An 18,673-nucleotide genomic window follows, 5' to 3' on the forward strand; every position below is an offset into this window, starting at 1 on the left:
ATATGATTGTGCAATATTAACATTTTTTATTATATTTAGGGCTAATTGCTTGTAAATCCCTAACGTTTACACGGAATTAGTTTTTGCACCTATTTTTATTTTTCTACTTTTAAATACCTAACCTTTCGTTTTTGTCTTAAATTTGTCCGATGGCCAATTTTTTCTTACACCGGCGCCGGAAATGCCACTATAGCAGTCGAAACTGATGAGGTAGCAGCCGGAAATTAACATGGTGACACTTTTGTGACATGTGGAAAAAATATTTGAAAAAAATTAAAATAAAAATAACATGTGGAAAAAAAGAAAATCTCCCCCCCCCCCATCGTCTTTCCCCCTTCCCCCCACCCCAAACCCTAACTCCCCCTCCCCCCACCACCCGGCGCGCCCCCTGCAACCTCCACCACCGCCAGTGCTGCCACCCACCGCCACCACCACCAGTGGCCGCCGACCTTCAATGCTCCAATCGCGGTGTCGCCTTCCCCCTCCCCCCCTTTTCAGACCCGCGTCAGCCCTCCCCCTCCCCCCACCTCGGCGCGGCCACTTTCCCCTCCCTCTCCCCCTTTCCAAACCCGCGTCGGCCCTCCCTTCCCAGGCGGTGGTGGAGACCTTTTTCTTGTTCTCAATTTCATCGTGCTCGGAGGATTTGACTTTACCCTTGTCTCACGCACCCCTCTTTCTCAGGCAACGTCTCCACCGCCGCTGGAGTTTTGTCGGGGAGCAGCTGTCTCTCCCTCTGCTGATTTTCACAAACCCCTGAAATTCCCACAGCCAAAATTGCAAAATTGCACGGTTTATGAGATTGCAAAATTGCACGGTTTCTCAGATGTTTGCTGGGAATTTAGTGCTGGTGGTGGGAAGGGCTGATGGAATTTGGTGGTGGTGGTGGGCCATTGTTCACGCTTGCGAGCAGGCAGGCCGGTGCAGTCCAAGGCGGTGGCGGATCGCTTCTGCGCGGTGGAGGAGGCGAGGAGGTTGAGAGGAATTGGGAATCTAGGGTTTCGAATTTTTGATGATGCAGACATCGATGGTGGCGGCGGCGGCGGGTTAGGGGAGGGAATGGGGCGACGAAGGGGTAGCGCCGGTGGTGCTGGCATGGGGGAGGGGGAGGCGGCGGCGGCGGCGGGTTGGGGGAGGGGGGGATAAGGGTTTGAGGAAGATGATGATGATTTGGAAATTTTTTTATTTTTTATTTTATTTTTTTGCCACATGTAAAAAATATGTTTATGTGTCAATTCCGGCTGCCACCTCATCAATTCCGGCTGCCACAGTGTCATTTTCGACGTCGGTGTAAGAAAAAATCGATCACCGAACAAATTTGAGACAAAAACGAAAGGTTAGGTATTTAAAAGTAGAAATATAAAAATAGGTGCAAAAACCAATTCCGTGTAAACGTTAGGGATTTAGAGACAATGGATTGACGCATGTCGAGGAAATCGAAAGATTTATCATTTGGTCTCGATTCGTCAAAAAAAAAAATACTGTTCAAATATAATACAGTGACAAACATTTGGTCTCGATTCGTCAAAAAAAAAAAAAAAAATCACCCACTCGTTTTGTCAAAAAGATGCAAATATGGCACGAGACAAAAAAATTAACTATCAAGCTCATCTTTCGAATGCCAGATAATTTGTCTTGCTTTATTTTTGTAAATTTTTAAAAGATTGGTATTCTTTTGTATATTTTTAAGATCAAATGATTTTTGCAAGTTGACCCAAAAGTTTTGATATAAAATGCTATATTCTTTCATAAAAATATGCAATTCTGGCTTTCTGAAATCTAGTTGTGCTACACGCTTATCTCAATAATTCTTTATGTTGGCGAATTTATTGGAACTCGGAATTAAACTTGCTTTAATTTTCTTCTTATCAAATGATTTAGTTGTGCTAAGGATGTCAATCGGATCAGTATGTTCGATTTTGGATTAGCCCTATAAAAAAAATGTACAGTAATTTTTAATTTTGTTTTGATGCGCACATGAATTAGGTAAAACAGTGTGAAAAGTTGAGACTAATGAAATACAAGCCAATTCCAAGAGGAATGCATGCGTTTCTTTTAAGTAGTTGAAGAATGGACTAATATCTTTTTGACTCCAAATTTGCTGTACGTCTTAATCCAATAGTCTTATAATCATAATATTCTCTTTAATGCTATCTTTATAAAAGTGACTTATACCTTTCACGTCATGCAATCCCAATTAGTCAATTAATTGTCCGTGGATTATCCAATAACGGTTCTTATTATTTAACTCAGTTTTTATACTGTAGTAGATATTATACTCGCCACTAATAATTTTTGTATGATTTAATAATATAAATTAATGAATATAAAATTAAATTTAGATTTAAAATAAAAGGGAAATTCAGACGTTGGTTGATGTAACATAAAAAAGATTACACTTTGTGATATTTTTCTATTATTATTAATAAAGGCAAAGTTCGTTCAATGAAAATGTAAACGTAGCAAAAAAAAAAAAGCTCTTAATTCTGACCGACCGACAACAGTTAATAATCATAGTGCAAATTTTGTCAAACGTCATTTTTGAATAATCATTTTGGTTTAAATATTAATATACCATTGTGAAAGGCAAGATATGACTTAGTAGTTAGTAGTAGGTGAAATATTTTGCCAATATACTTTATTATTACTAATCGATTTTTTCAGTTATTAATTTTTTAAAAAAATATTATCAACCGAATACTCGGTCGATAATTTAAAATATAGATATATATATATATATATATATATATAATATAGATCGATTTTTCCATCATTAAATAATGTGCATGTTAAAAAATTAATAAATAGGGTTGAGTTCCCATAGAACCATTGCTTAACCTGGTACATAGGATCAAATCTTGACCACACATTTAGGACATGTGGAGCATCAAAATTGTGATACGTGGCAAGGAGCTTCCAAGGCAAAATCTATAGAGGGGTAAAATCGGAATATATTTTTCTAAATTAGAAAAAAAATAGATTTTCTCAAAACAGACATATTTAGATGCATAAAGTTACACATAAAAATGCATAAAGTTTCACAAAAAATGCATTTCATAAAAACAGAAAATATTTTTTTTGGCTTGGGGGGGGGGAGGGGTCAGCGGTCAAAAAATCAGTTTTGTGAAAAAATAAATTTTTTTTGGCTTGGGGGTGGGGGTGGTGTAGGGTGGGGTGAAGAAAATAGCAGATTTGTAAAAATGAAATGCATTTTTTGTATAATTTAATACATTTTTATATGAAACTTTATGCATTTTTGTGTGATTTTATATGCATGTGAAATATGTCTTTTTTTTCTGGGGGGGTGGCGAAAATACCAAATTTGTAAAAATGAAATGCATTTTTCAGTTCAAAGTTATGCATTTTTTGTGTCAAGTTTTATGCATTTTTATGTGGTATTATATGCATAATCTTGATGCGCCACATGTCCCAAATGTGTGGTCAAGATTGGATCCTATGGTACTACATTAAGAAGTGGTACTATATGATCTTATTCCTTAATAAATACTCCCTCCGTCCCAACGAAGATGCTACATATTCCTTTTTGGGTCGTCCCAACGAAGATGCTACATTTCTAAATATGGAAAAAATAAGGGATTTTAATTGTATAATTACAACTAATTAATCACTCTCTTATTACATTCTCTCTCCTACTTTATCACTTTGTTACCTTCTCTCTTCTACTTTATCACTTTTATACTACACATTTAAAACACTAATCTACAACTCCTTAAATCACGTGGCGAAAAGAAATGTATCGTCTTGGCTGGGACGGAGAGAGTATATGATTATTAGCAATTGATTATCGATCAAACTTTTAAACAATAAAAAAATCTATAATATTTACTTAATAACGACCGAATATTGACCAATTTAATAAACAGTTACAAAATTAAAATTATTTCTCCACATAAATCTAATATAAACCAATCTTTTATATAATTAAAAAACTAATTAATATTATAACACTCCGCGTATAATTCATACTCAAAAGTTAGGCTATCAAGGAGATGGTGCCTTAGCTAGGTGTTATAAACCACATTGCTTAACTCATAAGCGATGTGAGATTCCACTTATACCATGACAAATAGATAATGTTATATCGTTAACGATCGATTCTCGACCATTATGTTACACAATTAAGGATCTATTAGCGACCGCCTACAATATTTCAACATAAAAATTATAATTAATATATATAGATTGATAACGCTGCATTCTTAACGATCGTATCTTTCAATTGTTACCTTTTTTCATAAGTTGCAATGTTTCTTGTAGTGTATCTTTATACAAATGACATGCAATAACAAAATAGCTCTGACTATCAATTTGAATCTCATTTTTATGGATTCGATATTCTTCCCTTTCTTCATCTTAAAGTCGTCGAACTCTTGACAAGCTATCGCAAGCTTGTTTTCCTTGATTTCTTCATATCTGACGCTCATGTGCTCCAAAGTTTTCCAAAGTTGTTTGGCAGTCTCACACTGCTGAGTGTGCTTTGCATAACATTCTTGGTTATGTTGTCCAAGTTTATCATCTTGCATTTCTTGGAAGTGTAATCAGCTAGTTTCTTTGGCTCATAGACTGTTTGGTCGCCTCCAACCAATCCTTCGATTCTAATTACCCTGGATGAGATGATGATAGGGCCTTCAAATAGCACTTGCCACATCATGCTACAATGAGCCGTCAGGTGGCTTTTCATCTCAAGCTTCCATAGCTAGTAGTTATCTTCTGTGTTGACACTAACATACTAGCAACAAAATACCGCAACTAACACAATGCAATTATAGTATAAATAGCAAACAAGTACCTATCCACAGGGACTGACAAATGAAAGCACAATGAATAATCCTAATAAATACTAAGTCAATAACCAAGCAAGCAGAAATTTGGAGAAGAACTAAAACTAGACTCAACTCAGGGACGGAGCTAGGAATTAAATTCGGAGGGGGGGGGGGGCTGAAATTGTACGGGGGTTCGGGGCCGGTAGCCCCCGAGAAATTTTTTTTGGGCATTCTGTATATTCAAGGTATTTTTTTTATTAAAATACGAGCATAATACTAATAATAACGAACAATATTTTCATAGATTATATAGTTTCAATATATCACAAAACTTTTTTTGGACATTCCGTATATTTAAGATATTTTTTATTAAAAGGCAAGCATAATAATAATAATAATAATAACAAACAACATGTTCATAGATTATATATTTTCTATATATTACAAATTAGTTTCAATACATTATAATTTTTTTTAGCATTTCATACATATTAGGCATTTTTTATTAAAAGATAAGTATAATAGTAATAATAACAAACAATATTTCATAGATTATATAGTTTTAAATAACAGGATTATCCTTAAATTAAGTATATATGAGAGAATATAATAACCAAATACTCTTTTATAAAACAAAATTATTTTATAATAGGTATAAACATATATCTATATATATTTTAAAAATTAAAAATTAAAAAAAAACACTCAAAATTTGGGGGGGGGGGCTCTAGCCCCCCCTAGCCCCCTGGCTCCGTCCCTGACTCAACTAATGCAAATAAATAAAAAGAAATAAAAAATAATAATAAAAACATTGATCCTAGGGATTGCAATTACGTTAATTAAATCTACATAATTAACCTATTAGTCCAAATTATCAGTTTAATCCAGTCCTGGTGAGAGATCACATAAGTAATCACACTCTCGTTAGAGCAATTTATGATAGCTGATTAATAAATTTTCTATCTTCGCTAGGTCTCAAGAAAATCTATCAACTCCCAAAAGCTCAGAAGAATAGCTCTTTATGATCCACTTATCTCCACTAGATCTCAATGTTAAAATCATATCACTTATTCATAAATCTGCTAAAGAATTATCTCCGCTAGGTCTCAAACCGAATAGCTAAACATGTTAATTATTGACCAGATAATCCATAAGAAACATGCACCGGCATGAATTATAAATCAGAAACGGAAAGGCAAAAATGTATCAATAAATCAATCAGATAAATTCAATCAACTACATACAAATCCTAGCTAGAATCAGAAAAGAAAACTAGCCCGACATAAATAAATAGAAGACATAATTAAAAAGAAACTAATTAAAATAAATAAAATTGGTATAACCCTAAAAGAATTCAGGATGAACAATTGAAAACTTGAATTTTGCAGAAAATAAATCTAATCTATGAAAGCAATAAAAATCTAAGTCTAAAAACTGAAGAAAATATGAAAAGAGGTAAAGAGAGGTGTCTAATAAGTCAAGAAAATGACTTGCTGCTGAAATGAAATTTTATTGAAAGAAAAGAAAAAAAACCACCCTAAAAACTCTTAAAGGCAAAGGTCGAGTCTGATTAAAACCTCAATACGTAAACCTAAAGGGAAAACTTTCAAGAGGATAAAAGAGTACATGTCTAAATACAGGAGAGAAAATTAAAGGAAAAAGAGGAAATAATGGTAGGAGAGCTGAGTTGAGACTATCTCAGGAGCGCCGGCCGTACTATAACCCCCGAACAACCCCGACTCTCGCTGACCCTAACTATTTGAGAAAATAATCCAACGATAGAAAGCAACCAAGGAGAAGAAGAGAAGGCAAGACTCGAGGCTGATAAGACAACCCATGAGAAGAAAAAAAAAAAAAAAAAAAAGCCAACGGGGTCCGACCAGCTCGGGGCTAGGGTCCAGTGCACCGGAACCTTGAGAAAACCCTAAAGCCGACACCCCAAACCAAACCATCAAAAGCACCAATCGAACCACCAGTTCCAGCATCTGCTCCGAGAACAAGCAACAGCGAGCCGAGACAAAAACCAAAATCCCTGAACGCCGAAGAAGAGCGCTATGTCGTTGGTCGCTAATTTCTTAACAACAATAACTGCAACTAAACAGTGTAATCGTAGCACAGAAACAGCAAGTCGAGTATCGTATCCACATGGACTATTATAACGAATCACTCTAAGTAATCCCAAGTAAACTCTACTAGTATTCAGGCAAACTCCCACGAGAACGAAGAACAAAACAAAATAAAACAGGATAAAAACTCAAATAATAAAACAAACTCTGACCCTAGGGATGTACTATTCTTAATCAAACACATGTATTCAACCTATTGATTCAATTACCAATTTAATCCAACCCTGATGAAAGATCACTATATTATTCACAAGCTTCTCTAACGAACACCTATGAACGTAGATTAATTTACCCCTTTTCACATTCAAGACTCCAAGGAATAAATTAACTCCAAATAGCACACAAAGAATAGCTTCCTATAGCTTCACTTATCGCATTCAAGACTCAAGGCTAACACTATATCATGCATTCCTGAATCGGCTGAACAATTATCGCATTCAGGACTCAAACTAAACAGCTAGACATGTAAATTATTGATCAGGTAATTCACAAGAAAACAGGCACCAGGAATCATAAACCACAAGTTGGAAGGCAAATTGATATCAATAAATCAAACACACATATTAAATCAACTTTGTACAAACCCTAGGTTCAGATAAAAGAACTAGCCAGACATAGCAAAATAAAACAAAAGCATAATAAAGAAACTAAATTATATAAAAACTGAATGAAAAATCTTGAATCTTCAATCCATATAGAAATCCAATCCAAGCTGTAAAAAACTGGAAAACAATAATGATCTAAAGCTATGAAACTAAGAAAAATAAAAGCTGGGAACCCCAGATAGGTCAAAAAGGGGATCTATTTAAAGTGTCAGGGTAAAATACAGTGTTTGGAACCCAGAAGAACTCTAAAAATCGGAAAAACTCGCAAACCCGCCAAATTCGGCGGTCAAACTCGGCGGTCAACTCGGCCAAATTTGTGCTAAAAAATGACCAAATTCGGCGCCCGCCAAATTTAACACTCGCAGTGCAAAACTAAAACAGAGATTTCGGCGACCAAATCGGCGCCCGCCGTTTTGGTCGCCGAATTTCTTCTTCAAAATGCCCATTTTCGACGGTCAAAGTCGTTGACCGCCGAGTTTTGACTGCTGCGCGCGATATTTTTGTTTCGGCCATAACGTTCTCGTCCGAACTCCGATTTACAATCCGTTTGTGGTCACGAACTTGTATTGAGACGATCTACAACTTTTATTTCAGCACAGTTTTCCAAATTCAGACTCAATAAACCTGAATTTCCTTCAAAGTTCGAGTAAGAATCATATTTTACAAGAAAAAGCAATTTAAGCACAAAACAACCATCCAACACTCAATTTCCTATAAAATTAACATCATATGAACACTAAAAACCATGAAAACATGAGTGTTATCAGTCATCCGCAAGAAAAAAGTGTATGAACATCTGCATGAACAAGAGAAACGATGTCCGCAATAGCATAAGTCCAGTAACCGTCATCAACCGCTTGAGAAGCCATAAAATCCGCAACGCGATTACCTTCACGATAAATGTGAGAAACAAAAACACATTGGGCATATAGGTCAAAGCCTTACGCCAACGTGCTTTGAAACGCCATGGAACCATGTGAGATTTAGAACTAAGGAGGCTGACAACGAAGCTAGAATCGGCCTCTAGCCAAACCTCGATTCCTGCCCGTGCAATGAGCACTCTCGATGGCAATGATAGCAGCAAGGAGCTCCACTTCAAAAGCAACGCCGCGACCTCCAGAAAAATGATAATAACCAATGACTTCATTGAATGTGTTACGAGCCACACCTCCAGCATGAATATTAATCCCACGAACAAAGCCATCGGTATTGATTTTAATTCATCCCGGAGGAGGAAGCTGCCAGGTGATATAAATGTAGGTTGGCACTTTGCTAAGCGAGCCCAATACCGAAAGGTTGTGAAGAATAAGCAAATCCGAGGTGGTATTGTTCATAGTACCAAAATTGAAATTGTTGGCCGCCTCCAAAATAAATGTTTTCAACTGAATGAGAACAGAAGTACGAGAAGGAGTTTTATCATTGAAAACAATGGTGTTGCAGTGAGACCAAAGACTCCAAATCAGAGAAACAACTCCAACTCGCCAAAGATTCTCTACCTGCTTCCCAGCCTGAAAACCCATGGCGAAGAGAATTAGACTACCAATATCATAAATGGTAGGGATGTCAATATTGAACCACTTCATAAACTTATGCCAGATCGAAACAAAAAAATAGCAGCTCCATAGGACATAATCGGTAGTTTCTGCTTGGCTGCCGCAAAGAGAGCAACGGCTAGGACAGAAAAGCCATGCCGACATAAAGCATCGAACATAGGGAAACGACCCATGAGCACCCTCCAAACAAGTAAAGAACGCCTAAGCGGAATATATTTTGCCCAAATCCAACGACCCCAATCCACGGGGGGGAAAAGAGGGTCGAGTGTGATCAAACGCAAGAGAAGCAGATACCTCTCCAAAGCTGGAATGAATCCAGCTCCTATCATACAAACCTCCGGTAATAGGCGTGGAAACAATGTCAAACACAACATGAGGAAAAGTCAGAATAAAATCCGTGGTGAGATGTCAAGCTCCATCATAGAAATAATCGAAAACTTTCTGATGAAAGAAATAGAGCATATAATCAGGAATATGGAGTCTATCCAAGAGGCGGTAATCAAACCAATTGTCTCGCCAAAAGTGAATCAAGAAAATGACCAATAAATAGGTACATAAGATGAATACACTACATGTCACGCCCCAATTCCCGAAGGAAGGCACGAATGCCGAAACGTGACTAGGGGTTGGATTTAAGAAGAGGGAAAGAAAGGGGATAATAATAATAATAATAATAATAATAATAATAATAATAATAATAATAATAATAATAATAATAATAATAATAATAATAATAATAATAACAATAATAATATATATGTTCATCTCTTTTTGTTAATATTCTTAAAGAATATTAATGTGTAGTAATCGTTGTTAGATAATTAAACTAAGTATTATAACATATTTAATATTCAAGTCAGAAAGTTTGGCTCAGCACGCTGGTGGTTTAGAACCAGTCTACAAATACGTGCGGCTAAGCAGTCGGACATTTAATTACAATTTTAATAAAGCGGTAAATGATGGGGTAACCGAGTCTAGCTCGCCAAAAGGAGTTGACCGACCAGCTCACTCATGAAATTGGCATAGCACAACATGATCATGAGGGCTTTGGTCAAGCGTCCAAGAGGGGCCGACTACATGCACTCTCCATCGAGCGATAAACAAATTATTGCATAATAATAATATCATATATATAATCTTTAACTAGAATTTTACATACTCAAAATATATGACATATTTTTTTAATATAATAGCTAGCTATTTCAACATATTGCAGCCAACCCGCCACAGCTGCTTCCGTCTCCACCATCTTACTAACCTGAAAAGATTGAAAAGATTTGTGGGCTGAGTACTAGTGTACCCAGTGGGTCATGCATTTTTGAATGATCATTTTCATATGATAGTCCATGCACATACGTGAATTATAGAAGGTTTTAAAATAAAACATTTAACTTCTATAATCACAAAACATTTTCATTCATTGCGCGCGCCATACCGTAGCACCACTGTTACCCTTATCATTTCATTCGTAGTCCCTGGGCGACCCCTGGGAAGTAATCATTCATTCATTCATCATTAACTAGATGGGACCCCGGGACGAACCCATGTCAGCTACACCATCTAGTCGGATTAAGGGCGAACCCAAAATCCTCCTTTCGTCTATAAGGCTCGTGGGGATCAATCCACTACCTTAAGACAGTGCGCACAACTTTTAATAGGTGTGTGAGACCCATTAAAAGTCACAATTGTTAACATAAGAGCATTAAACAGTGGGAGAACGTGAAAATATTTCATGAACATACCACATTTCAAATAATAACATTAGAGCTTAATAACTCAAATATACTTTGAAAAATATAACCCACCTCAACCTTAACCTTGATATGCTTTCCGTTAATGAACCGTGATTTGATTACCAATTAATCTACACTGTAAGCTTATCTCTGATCAAAACTTTTAGAAACATTTGTTTTTTTCCAATATTTCATGCATGAAATTCACTGCCACAATTCCTCTATTTATACTAACATCTCATCCAATAGCTTTGATGAGTCATTGTTTTAGAATAGGTATAGGTTTGCTTAGTTAGTTATTTAATAGTCATCCACGTATCATTTCTCCATCCATGCATTTTCCCATGCATGCATTTCATTTTACTAATTATTTATGTATATGTGTTAGGTAGGAACGTGTGTATATACATATATAATCAACTTGTTTTCATTTGCATAATACATCTATACATATATTTATTTATTTACATATGTACTGTCACACACACACACACATATATATATATATACATATATACACGGATATTTATTAACTAAAGCTTATTTATTTAGTATAGTTATATATATATATATATATATATATATACGTACTGTTATATATACATATTTATATAAGAATTTTTTTATAAGAATAGGTAATTATATATTCATAAATTCTAAATAGAGTTTTAGGTAAAATATATCCTCTTGTTTGAAAATAAAAAATAAAAATAAAAATGACAATATAATACAGTTGAGCTCATGTTATGAAAATGCTTAAGGGAATATCAATGCAAATTTCTAAATATAACGAGAAGTGAGTAATGGTATATTATTCTCTAATTTATTCTAAATTTAAATAAATCCTAAATTCCTTCAAATATTTTAGAAAATAATCTAATATTATTCTTATGAAAAATCGGGGTGTTACACTACAGAATTCAAAAATACTAATAAAATTAAAAAATTAAAAAATTCCGTTGGTCATTATTCATTGTTGCCCGTAACTTTCTTGTTTCGGCCATATCTCCCTCATCCGAACTCCGATTTGCGATCCGTTTGCACTCACAAACTCGCATCGCGATGATATACAAGTTTTATTAAAACCATATATCCAAATTCAGATTCGAAAATTTTGTAGATTTTATCAAAGTATGAGCAAGTATCATATTTCACAAGATAAATCAATATAAGCACAAAACAACTACTCCATCCATCCCACTACAAGTGACCCATATTCTATTTTAGGTCGTCCCATTATAAGTGGCCTATTCCATTTTCGGACATAATTATGGCTTTATTAAGCTTTCCTAATCACGCTATATATACTCTAATCTAACCCTAATTGATATACTCTCTCTTTCTTCCTATTCACAGTGCAACACCCCAAGAAACCCTTTCTCTCATCCCTTCCCTCTTCCCGATTCGGAGAGATGAATTCGGACCACAACTCTGATTCTAACCCAAATCTGAGTTCTTCTCCAATCTTCGACGATGGCAACTTCGCCGCCCGCATCGATGCATTTCCAAATGGTTGATTTGCTTCGCTTACCCATCCCACGACAATGATGAAATCGGAGGACCGTTCTCATTCTGTCCCCATTCTGAGTTCTTCTCTGATCTCCGATGGTGGAGACTTCGCCCCCCGCATCGATGCATTTCCGGATGGACAATTTGCTTCGCTAACCCATCCCATGATAATGATGAAATCGGAGGACCGTTTCGATTATGTCCCCATTATGAGTTCTTCTCCGATCTTCGACGGTGGCGACTTCGTCGCCCATGTCGATGTGCTTCCAGATGTTTGATTTGCTTCGCTTACCCATTCCATGTCAATGATGAAATCGAAAACCTTTTTCAATTCTGAGCTTTCGGGTTTTCAGATCTTAATCAGCGGTGGGTGCGATTATGAGGTTTCCCTCCTTCCGGTGGTCTGCACCTATTATGAGATTTCACTTTTGTGATGATTTTTTTAATTTTGCAAGTTCTGTGTGGTTCCATCCCTCCTGGTGTTAGGTAGAATCTAAGTGATGTTTGTGTAATGTAGAACCGCTTCTCATCAATGTGTACCGTGTTGTTCATGCTTTTGAACTTTAGAGTCTTCAAAATTCTATCAAACTCTATTGCTTGTAGTGAAAACTTCAACCTCAAAAGTTTGTTAGGGTTATTAGGTATGGTTTGATTACTGATGTGTGAGATTTGATCAACATAAATTGGAGTCCTTTTTGTCGGTAAACTTCTCTAATTCGAACTTTCTTGATGTCATCGTTGCAAATCCGCTTCTCACAAATGGCGACGATTTGTTAAGAATCGATCAACAGAATGAGATTACTCAATAAATCACCGAATAAATTATGATATACACAGCAAACTCAATCGTTTAAATCCCTAAAAATACAATCTCAAGAACAAGATTCAAGAGCTATAAAATGAGACTAGATGTGTATGTGATTCGGCTAAAGAGTATCAACTTTATTGAGAAACCAAATTAGAAGCGAGATTACAACCAGAAACTCTCCAAGAAGGAATGAACCTGCTGTTACAGATATCATTTTTCTTACATTTCTTGCACTCTATTCTTTCCTAATTCTATGTGAATTCACATATGAAATTATCAACTTTACGCATTATATAATATGTTAAGACTAATCAAGACCGTTGAATAGAATGCTCAAGATCTTATGCAAAAAACTGAATCAGTACAGCTGAGTACATCAACTGACCACATCATGAGCAGTTGATTTCCATCAGCTAACCGTTTTTTTTTTTTTTTTTTTTTTTGTCTGCGAAAAAATAATTTTAAAGGTTGTATGAAGGTAGACTCAAACCTAAGTCCTTTAGCATCAAGTATTAAGTACTGGCTAATTCTATCCAAAGCTTCCATTTTATTCCCCATAACCCCTTTTTAAAAATTATAATAAAAATAATAATAAATATACCATTTTATCCCTAACTTCCAAATTACATTCTTAATAAATCCTATAAATCCTATAGCCATCGTATTCCCAAAAATATGAACCCTAAAATTTGAACGAACAAAAAAACGTAAAAATTGTTGGACTCTGTTCTAATAGCCTCGACCTATTATTCCTCACAAAATTGAAATTCTAGGAAATGTAAACCCCCCTCCCGAAACTGTGTTGACATGACATGGATTGGTTTCACAATAAATTAGTATATTGGTGAATTAGCAATTCTCATTTGTCGAAGTTAGTTTCTTCATCCATCAATGGTTGAAAGTCGTGCGACATTTTCTCACTTCATTGATTGACAATCGTTTTGCATGTACTGAAGAGGAATGGATTGATTTTGAATCACTTTAACTTAACTGAACTTTGTGTACCAATGGGTGCGGCAATTCTTAACATTGGTAAAGGGAGTCTTCTTAATTCTTAATATATTGAGTTTTATGGAAGAATGGAATACAAGGAAACAGAAGCAAAAGATGGCAGCTATTGACAGTGTATTATATGGACTAAACAAATCAATAAACTATAAAAATATGAATACTCTCTCTCTCTTTTCTTTTCTTTTTTATGATTTTTTATTTTATTTTTTTCTTATTAGAATTTTTTATTTTGTGAGGAGTAATAGATTAAGGCTATAGGAACACATTGTCAAATGAATTTTACATTTTTCTTCTTTTAGATTTTAGAGTTCGTAATTTTTATAATTTGGTGGCTATGGGTTTGAAGTTTTTCTTCTTCCAAATTTTAGAGTTCATAGTTTTGAGAATACGATAGTTATGAGATTATGATGATTTATTAGAAATTTAAATTAAAAATTAAAGATAAAATAGTATATTTATTACATTATTTTTATTATAATTTTAAAAAAACGACTATAATAAAAAGTAAAAAGGAGGCTATGAATTGAACTACTTTTAAGTACTCTGTCACTAGACCAATATAGATTTTATATTCGCCTTGGCCCATTTTCACGGAGTTTTTGTGGAACTTCAATTTGGTCAAACCGCATTCGAACTGGGCAGCGGCCGTTTTGGGGGCATGCGATTGGATATCGTTATGTTTGGAAGTGGGCTTAGAAAAAGAACAAAACCCAATTAAATGGTATATTTGGGCCTGTTGTGGGCTCAGAGTATTGGACTTATATCCTCCAAAAATGTGTTTGGTGGTTGGATTTTGAGACTTATTTTCGCTAAAATGTAAGCATCAATACTTATTGTTATCCTTTTTGAGTATTTATAGGCATGGATGCCTGGAAAAATGAATAGGGAGTTAATAATTTAATTACTAGTCAAACTTTAGTCACATTTAGATATGGCTTTTGATTTTCACGATACTGATAAGTGGATATTTGATTGTTTTTTTTTTTTTAATTATTGATCATGCTTCAAATATTATTGTAAATTTATTTTTCAAAGATTCTTCAAGATAAGAAAATACTTCCTCCGTTTTTTATTAAGTGTCCCCAGCCGTCAAAATACACATACCAATAAAATAAGATATTTTACATGTGTAACCTTAGTAATTGTCATAATAAATACATATATACAACTAATATTTACATTCATACAAGTATTAAATAAGGATAAAATAAAAAAAATGTCATAAATATACTTTCAAATTTTGAAATGGGACACTTATTGAGAAACAAAAAAATGAACTAAATGAGACACTTATAAAAAACCGGAGGGAGTGTTGTTTTTCGTCTCATTTTCCCTCGCATGAGGATTTAATATTATAATCAAAATAGTGACAGAGTGAAAATGTTATTGATGTAATATTATGCGAGTGCTCGTGTTAGAAAAACAAAGCAAACTGGCTTTTCAAATCGTTTTCCCTGATGGTGATTCGACCGACATATTAATACAACGAGTGAAAATAAAGTCATAAATTAATTTAGACTAAAACAGCGAGCGGAGGGATGGCTATCCCTACTGAGTTGGTTCTCGTGACACTACATCAACTTCAAAATTATTGCATATATCAAATTATCAATATATTTTGAGAAAACTCAGCCTTATAAAAAATAACGACTATGATACTCCCTTCATCCCATTAATAACATCTTCAAAAATTAGAACACGTAAATTGAGAAATAGTTATTTAGAGTATAAAAGCATTCGCAACAGAGAGCCCCTTAGACCATGTTTATCAGCAATCATCCAACCACCCAACCATCCAACCATCTTTAATACTCCCTCCGTCCCGTTAAAAGCGGCCACGTTCTTTTCGGCACGGAGACTAAGAAAAAGATTGTTATGTTTTAATTAAGTGATCCACCATAGTCAAAGAGTTAATTAAGTTTGGTCCACTTTTTTCTTCTCACTGTGTTTGAACCATTTTCTGGCCCACGACGACGTCGACGCCGACGCCGGCGACGTCGACGCCGACGCCGACCGTCACCCTTCGCCCCTCTATCAAATCGCATAGCCAAAACTAAAAATCAAAAACCAAAAATCAAAATCAGACCAAATCGCAAATTAGACGGAAACCAAAATCAGACCAAATCGCAATATAGAATTCGTCTCTTCAAATTCCAAATTGAAGCTGCTGCTATGGTCGCCGGAAATCGAAGCTGATGCGGTAGATCTAGGGTTTGTGAGAGAGGGGCGGCGCCGTGGCTGGGGAAACGAGCGGCGGTGGTGTGTGTTCTGAGGAGGAAGAGGACGAGCCCTATGGGGGTGGCAGCGACCTCAGATCTACGCGGATGACGAGTCCTATTTCCGATCTACGCCTCGCCGCCGTAAATCACGCCACCTCAGATCTAGGCGGCGGCAGCAACCATGGGGGTGGCGAGAGGGAGAGAGTAGAGGCGAGGGACATGGAGTTCAGGGGTGGGGCGAGAGGGAGAGAGAGCAGAGGCCAGGGAGAGGGAGGTCGGGGGCGGCGATCGACGCCGGTGTTGGTGTCGTCCACTTCTCGCCGGAGAAGAAGAGAGAAGGGGAAGGGGAGTTCGCTGCAATGTTGAAGTAGAGAGAGAAAGAGACGAAATGATTAACTTAATAATGCTGATAAAGAATGGTTAAAACTGATGTTTAATGGGCTTAATTAAGCCCAAATATTTCCTTATTTGGAAAGTGGCCACTTTTAGTGGGACAGACTAAAAAGGAAAGGTGGCCAGTTTTAATGGGACGGAGGGAGTATTTAATTACTTTCTCTCTCTTCCACATCACTAATATTCATCCAACCCAACCACCTCTATTTTTGTTCATTTATCAATGACCACCCCAACCATCCAACCACTCAACCACAACATAATTTTATAATTATTTTATTATTATTTTTAATCGTAATAATTTTAATAATATTAAATATAAATTAAAATATTATAAAAAAATTTAAAAAAAAATAACAAAATAATAAAAATTTAAATTACGACAAACTAAAAATATAAATTACAACAATCCAAACTCGAAATAGAAAAAAAACAATACATACTACGCATTTAATTATCATCTCCAAACTTTTGCCATATATGCTCGATCAAGTCGTGTAATAGAGAGCTATGATCTTCTCGATTGCGAAGTTGGGACCTAGTTCTCATATAGCTCGCTAGGCTTGCAATCCTATTCGTAGAGTATACGAAATCATTAGTTTCTTCTTCATCTTCACTTCGACGAGTATTCTGTCTTAGTCGATCTTCGATGAATTCTGTAGAATCATGATAGTTAAGGTAAGTGCTTCTTTCATCTTCCACTATCATATTATGCATGATGATGCAAGCAATCATTATTTTTTCCATAATATCACGATCCCAAATAAGATATCATCAAAAACAAGTGATTGATCAAGTACATTGATATCATTTCTTGAACCTGGGGTTCCAAAAAATGCATGCCAGATCCATAGGTCTTGTGATGCAACTGCTTCCAGAATAATTGTTGGCGTACCGCTTCGTCCTGCATATTGCCCTGCCCATGCAGTAGGGCAATTTTTCCATTCCCAATGCATACAGTCAATACTGCCCATCATGCCTGGGAACCCTCGCCGTTCTCCGATATGAAGAAGAGCTGCCATATCTTCTTCAGTTGGCTTTCTGAGGTACTCAGCTCCGAAATTAGAAATGACACCTTCAACAAATTTGATGACTGATTTACGAATGACTTGGGCACTCATTCGTAAGTATTCGTCATGCAAATCGGCTGAGGTGCCATATGCCAACACCCTCATAGCCGCAGTATATTTTTGAATTGGAGACATACCAAGACGGCCATTTGAAGGTGTATTGAAATATACCAAGAGTTGTCTCTATTTATAGAGAATGAAAAAATATAAATTTTGGTATAATTTTTTTATTTTTTTAATATTTTATATAAAAGATATAATGATTTTTATCAATTATCTAAATAAAATCCACTCAACCAATAATATAATTACAAGTGTCATGATATCAATGCATTAAATTTGAAGAGAGAGAGAGACCAAGGGAGGTCCGATTTTTATCTTGGTCGACCACCATTTGATGACCACTTTGAATTGTTCTTTTTTTTTCCACAAGAGGTCGACCAGGTCCCTCAATTTATGGCCGATAAACATGGTCTTAGGAACGCTCTAAAGAGCCACCTCTGTATATAGTATAGCCCTGATCTATAAGATGACTATAAAATTTTTCATCTCATTTTTAAAAAATAAATTTTAAAATTTAAACATCAAATGAAAATTTCATTAAATTTAAATTTAGGAATTACAATAATTAAAATAAAAAATACATTAAAAATTAAAAATTACATAAATTGCATCTATGTCTTGATATAATCAATTTGGACGAATTTGATATTAAAAATGAATGGATTGAATTGATATTTATAGAGAAATTTTGGGGTAAATAAAATTAAAGAAAAAAAGTAGCCTTTCATTGGCTCTTTAAGAAAAACAAAAATCAACGGTCAAAAGTAAAAATTTCAATTTTTTTAAATGGCGGTACTCCACT

The 18,673-nt window shown here is 35.4% G+C and overlaps 1 protein-coding gene across 1 annotated transcript; it reads right to left on the reverse strand.

Annotated features, from left to right (window-relative positions):
* Positions 1-16,065: 16,065 nt before the first annotated feature.
* LOC131008495 (uncharacterized) lies at positions 16,066-17,913 on the reverse strand. The gene is made up of 2 exons (XM_057935369.1): positions 17,539-17,913; positions 16,066-16,179 (listed from the first exon to the last, which is right to left on the reverse strand). The coding sequence occupies exons 1-2, from the start codon at positions 17,911-17,913 to the stop codon at positions 16,066-16,068; spliced, it is 489 nt and encodes a 162-aa protein (XP_057791352.1).
* Positions 17,914-18,673: the final 760 nt, after the last annotated feature.

This window comes from Salvia miltiorrhiza, chromosome 2 (assembly GCF_028751815.1).
Source record: "Salvia miltiorrhiza cultivar Shanhuang (shh) chromosome 2, IMPLAD_Smil_shh, whole genome shotgun sequence".
Lineage (NCBI taxonomy): Eukaryota > Viridiplantae > Streptophyta > Magnoliopsida > Lamiales > Lamiaceae > Salvia > Salvia miltiorrhiza.

Excerpts from the sequence above, each read along its gene's own strand:
- LOC131008495 (XM_057935369.1), bottom strand. The coding sequence starts at position 17,913 with ATGAGGGTGTTGGCATATGGCACCTCAGCCGATTTGCATGACGAATAC. Across the intron at positions 16,180-17,538 it reads GTTCAAGAAATGATATCAAT|TTTTGGCTATGCGATTTGAT; the intron begins GTACTTGATCAA and ends TTTGATTTTTAG.